The 5,480-nt window shown below is 38.2% G+C and overlaps 1 protein-coding gene across 1 annotated transcript in view; it reads right to left on the bottom strand.

The window, feature by feature from the left end:
- The window catches only part of LOC104471690 (histone deacetylase 11-like), a gene marked incomplete at its 5' end in the record, with an annotated part of 11,191 nt that extends 6,085 nt beyond the window's left edge, over nt 1-5,106 (bottom strand). The window contains one exon of the mRNA XM_010087128.1: nt 4,991-5,106. Within this exon, the coding sequence (XP_010085430.1) occupies nt 4,991-5,106 (116 nt within the window). The remainder of the gene's footprint in view (nt 1-4,990) is intronic.
- Between the last annotated feature and the right edge of the window lie 374 nt (nt 5,107-5,480).

The following is a 5,480-nucleotide window of genomic DNA, read 5'->3' as shown; positions in this document are numbered from 1 at the left end:
CCTACAATACAAAAAAACTGTGCCTGTATCTCTCCTTTGAACTCAAAGGACATTAAGGGAAAGTATTGACAGAGAAGAGATACATAAGGCTTAAATTATGAAATTTTAATGAAAAACCTGACTTATTTTGTCCAGAGAGAGTCAAGCAAGTGTTTACCTACAGTATTCCTTAAGTATCATGTTAAGAAAGATGACGTTAACTAGCTAAAATTTTAAAAAACAACAACAACAACAACAACAGATTATTCTTCTCCACAATCACAGAAAGAACATATTTCACATCATATACAAAAGGTAGTTTGGACAGCTGAAAATTCCTCATCATCAATATTCATATTTGAACACTTCCTAGGAAAACTACTGGGAAGGTAAACATCATCCTGTTATGAATGTGCTAATTTACAAAAATTGGATCTTGAGAAAAGATCGTAATTTCTGAACTACAAAACCCATTAAGCCACAGGGAAAGAACATTATCTGTGATTTAGCATACTTCCTGGGGATTCCTCACCAAAAAACAATCTTCCCATACTGCTAAAAAAAAAAAAAAATCATTAAAAAGTACAGAAACTCAACAGGAATTTTCATTATAAACAGGACCATCAGGAATAGCAGAAGATTGTACTTCTGACTTCTACTATACAAATTTCATTGCCTGATAATCAAAACTACTTTTAAAGTACATACCTACTTCCCCATAACTAATTTTTTTTTAAAAAAAAGGTAAAGAGAGCAGCATATGGCATCGAGATCAATCCAAAAGTGACCAGTCATGTCATCTGTATTTCAGGAGGCTTGATACAAAGACATGATGGACAACTAGTGTCTATCTCTTCTGCACGACCACATTTAGAACTAGTGAACACACAATTATAAATCAAAGATAACACAAGCACAATGAAAAACATCATAAAACTATATAAAAGTATTCACCAGTTAGAACCAAGCTGAAACAGATTTCACACATACGTGCTGTCAAGATCCTCAAGAAGTATCAAAGGTAGAATATTAGCATATTAGAACTCTAGACTTCTCAATTATTTTTCCTCTTCTAGCATTTCTTTCATTCCTCGTAACTATCGCGTGGCTGAAAGAGAAGACTCTGCATGCTCCTGTTCAGACAGGACTTTGCAGACCAAAACCCCTCATCTCAATAACCTCTGCTTACTGCAGTCAGAAATAGGGCACAGCAGAGAGAACTGACCAGGATTGTGAAGTGGTGCTGAAGGACTACCTGGAGACAGAATGGAGCTACTTCGTTGTCTGTGACTGACAACCAAGAATTGTTAAGCACCTTGAACTATATGAACCACATGAAACGAGAATTCTCTTGCTCTCCTACTGTGCAGTCTGTAACATCAGGGTTTTGGGGAAAGAAGATTAAAAAAAATTTAAAAAAAAGTCAAACTACCCCCAAACTTCCCAGGAGTCCACTGAAAGCAAGATGACTACGCGGATATCAGCAAAACCAGTTTGGTGCCGTCTCCAGCTCCTGCTGGTAAATTGCCAGGAGGAAATACTCCAGGTGGTTTATGGAGGTTCGTATTAGGGAGATGCACTGTGTTCCACTTCTGTCATCTCCGCTTTTGCCAGTTAACACCTAGTAAAGGAGGCAGCACTTCTTGTCATCTAGCCTATTACCATAATCCAGTAAGTCTAAAGATTTATCCATGTGCTTTCCAAACTCATACACTTAAATCGTCCTTAAAGGCTGGTTTAACATTTTCAGTGGTTTATCTGGTTTTCTCACACTTATGCAGACTTGTAGGCTTCAACAAAAGCACCAGACATCGCTACACTGTACAAACACTTTCACATATTTCCTTACCTCGCTGTTCTTTGAGTTTAAATAACATGTACATCCAAGAAGACAGAGCAACACAAGAGAATTAAAGCAGAATTAGGAAATTAGATTTAAGAGGCAAAGGAGGTGATTCTCCCTCTCTACTCCGCTCTCATGAGACCCCACCTGGAGTACTGTGTTCAGATGTGGGGCCCCCAACATAAAAAAGATGTGGACCTATTAGAGAGAGTCCAGAGGAGAGCCACAAAATTGGTCAGAGCCTGGAGCACCTCCCTATGAGGACAGGCTGAAAGAATTGGGGTTGTTCAGCCTGGAGAAGAGAAGGCTCCAAGGAAACCTAATAGCAGCCTTCCAGTACCTGAAGGGGGCTACAGGAGAGATGGGGAGGCACTCTTGATCAGGGAGTGTAGTGATAGGACAAGGGGCAATGGGTATAAGCTGAAAGAGGGTAGATTTAGACTAGACATTAGGAAGAAATTTTTCACTGTAAGGTGGTGAGGCATCGGCATGGGTTGCCCAGAGAAGCTGTGGATGCCCCATCCAGCAACCTGGTCTAGTGGAGGGTGTCCCTGCCCATGGCAGGGGGGTTGGAACCTGGTGATCTTTAAGGTCCCTTCCAACCCCAACCATTCTATGATTCTACGAGAACAACAATAGTTGGAGAAACAGAGTCTAAGATGGGAAAGACACATACAACTTTTATTTTATAAAAGAAAGCCATTTCCCACTCACAAGCCTGAATTAAAACCAGACTCAGCAACCTGCAAGGATACTTAAGCATGGTGTCACAAGACTTGCTATGGTCCTAATGATTTAGGAAGCAACCACTGGCCATTTTTAGTTAAACAGCTCAGAGCAACAAGCAGCAATTAACTCACTTCACACAGACAATCTCAGCATCAAGAAGGTGACTTTTTGATCTTTCTCGCTACTATCCCGATGCTCAAAAACTTAGTGGAAATCTTCCTTTGCTACTTCTTTGCTTTGATTACAATTCTCACCTTTTCCTTCAATCATAAACAAGATTTTTCTGAACACATGCTTATGTATGTCAATACATTTTTCAACTACTCTGACTACTTCACAGTATCACAAAGAGCTACATTATCTAAACACTACATTCCCCATTATAAATAATAAAATGCATCAGCTTGCAGCACAGCTCAAACATGATGATACGCTTAAACTTTCTGAAGAGCTCCAGATTTTTAAATATCTATGGCTCATGATTTGGATATTACAAAGGGAGTTAAGATGACATACTTCAAACAATTAAATTGCACTGTTAAAAGATGCTTCTGAATCTTAACAGTAGATATTTAAGCCCAGTCACAAGTTGTCCAGTCCATTCTATTCCTTTCTCTACTACCTTTTGGTAACAGAAAACAACTGGCAGTTACTTTTACATACACACTTCCAAATCCAGCAGCTGGATGGGACACAGATTTAACAACAGAGTACTAAAATCCTGAAAGAAAAGGCCATTTTTTTTTCTGATGAAGCAGCAGGCATTGAGTAGTGCTATCATTAAAAAACAGAAAAGCAGAATACTTCATCTTGTCTGAAAATATGACAATAACTGGGTCTCTACTTTCATTTCACATAGTAAAACCAAGAGGACTGAAACTTAATAGTGCCCAGATCCACTAATACACACAAATAATAGTAGTAACAGTTAATTTCATGTGAGCCCCACAAAGTCAAAGAAAACTTTGAGAATGGCTTCATCAGACTGTAGGGCTCACTCACATCATTCTCATAGGTCAGACTCACAAATAGATTCAACCTTTTTCATTGTTTCTGAAAACCGTACTGCGCTGCCTTTTATGCACTAGTCATAGAAGAACTCTTTATAGTATTTATGTCTCAAATTAATTCCTGATACATTCACAAAGGTAAACATGTAAAAATAAGAAACCTTGATTCCAGTGCAGATTACTAAGTACCTACATTTCTGTTGACAGAAACGGGAAGCTACCTATTAGCCTTTTTCCTACAATAATGCCATTACTTTATCATTCATTTATGGCTTTCAAGTCTTGCTCACCTTTAATATCTGGTAGTTGCAATAAATCATATTCTCATATCCCACAGAACAGTGTTCTTCAGAACGGGCTTCAAAATAGATACAGAAATAGCAATATGGGCTTCTATCCTTTTCACATGCACCCACTGTAACAGCCACCTTCAGGAAGAGTAGCTCAAATGCAGCAAAGATCTATTTGTACCATAATATTAATGATTTCAGATAGGATTATTTGTCTTCCATTTATGTAACTGTTACAGCTCAGTGCCTGTGAAGAGAGATTGGGACTGTTACCATCTTCTCTGGCTGTACAGTTTCTGAACTCTAGCTCTAATACAACAAGGAACGATAAAAAGAGCAGAAAAGGTTCCTTTAGTTACTGGTTTACAGTTATGAAGGCATCTTTTCCTCAATACATGGTTTAAATAACTTATTCTTGGCTCCAGCTATTAACTGTTTTCCTTCTTCCTACCTCTTCAGTATTTGTAATAGCAATTCTCAGGCAAAATTAAATGCCTGGCGACACCCGCACAGCTCTTCTCACCAGAGCACTCATTTAGTTAATGAGAAAACAATTCTGTTAAGGTGAAACAGGATACCTCTCACTTGAGTTCAGCTGAGCTACTTATGTAGTACTTACAATAAAGTAAGTAGATAAACTTATCTTTAATCATTAAAATGAGCAAGATTATATGATTTTTAAATTTAACCACTTACCTACTCTCAGGAGCAACCACACCATGCATCTCTTCCCATACAGTACCAAGGCCATTTGGTAAATATGCGCTTCAAAAATAGCTTCCATGTTACCAGTTTTGAAAACTCCCATTCCTAGAATTTGCCTGTATTTGAATGTTGTTCGAAACTAATTCAGCTCCTGTATTTGCCGTAAGTCCTGCCCTGTCTATCATTGCTTGCCAAGGCTGCCTCTTACTGTCTCTTCTGCTACTACAAAATATGGATCATAAAATCAGGTATGTCCTTCACCTTGGCAGTTGCTAACAATCACAAATTTTGCTTCCATTTAGGACTGTACATTGACTCACTTCCCTTTGCAGGCCTCCAGGGCTCAAGCCTTTCAGTTATACAAAATATTACAACCCGCAAGTTTATAGTGTTTTGATCAACAAGCTTAAATAGGATAAAAGTCAATCAAGAGCATTATTGTTCCTCCTGTCTGGGTTCGTAGAGGTTTCAAAACTTTTCTCTGAACAACAAAATTGGGAAGAAAGGCAACTGGTGGAATTTCTGTGATTATAGCCACAACAAATGACCACTACAAAGGGGAAAAAAAGTTACAGTTAATGTAGCCTGTCTTAATGATGACATTTAGATCTCTCATCAGTTGCTATTTACTGGACAGGAGCTCACAGGTGCTTAGCAAGTTTTTTAGTATTTTTAGATGGAGGTGACCTCAACAGTCCTTATTAGTAACCTCCAAATAAGCTCGTCCTCAAGTTGTTAACTTTCAATCACCATCACTAGGTTTGTCAGATTCTAGAATCAAATGGTAATGTCAGCAATTTTTCAGCAAGCCAGTATTTCAGAAAAGTCTAATATCCCTGGGATTGGGAGGAAGAATTGTAAAATGTCCTTTAGCAGTTAATAGCAAGCTACGCTTGATATATTGTTCAAACCTAAAATATCTTT

Source organism: Pterocles gutturalis, unplaced genomic scaffold (assembly GCF_000699245.1).
Source record: "Pterocles gutturalis isolate BGI_N339 unplaced genomic scaffold, ASM69924v1 scaffold12246, whole genome shotgun sequence".
In the NCBI taxonomy this organism is placed as follows: Eukaryota; Metazoa; Chordata; class Aves; order Pterocliformes; family Pteroclidae; genus Pterocles; species Pterocles gutturalis.
Note: the sequence above shows the minus strand (reverse complement) of the source record. Positions and strands in the feature narration are given on the sequence as shown.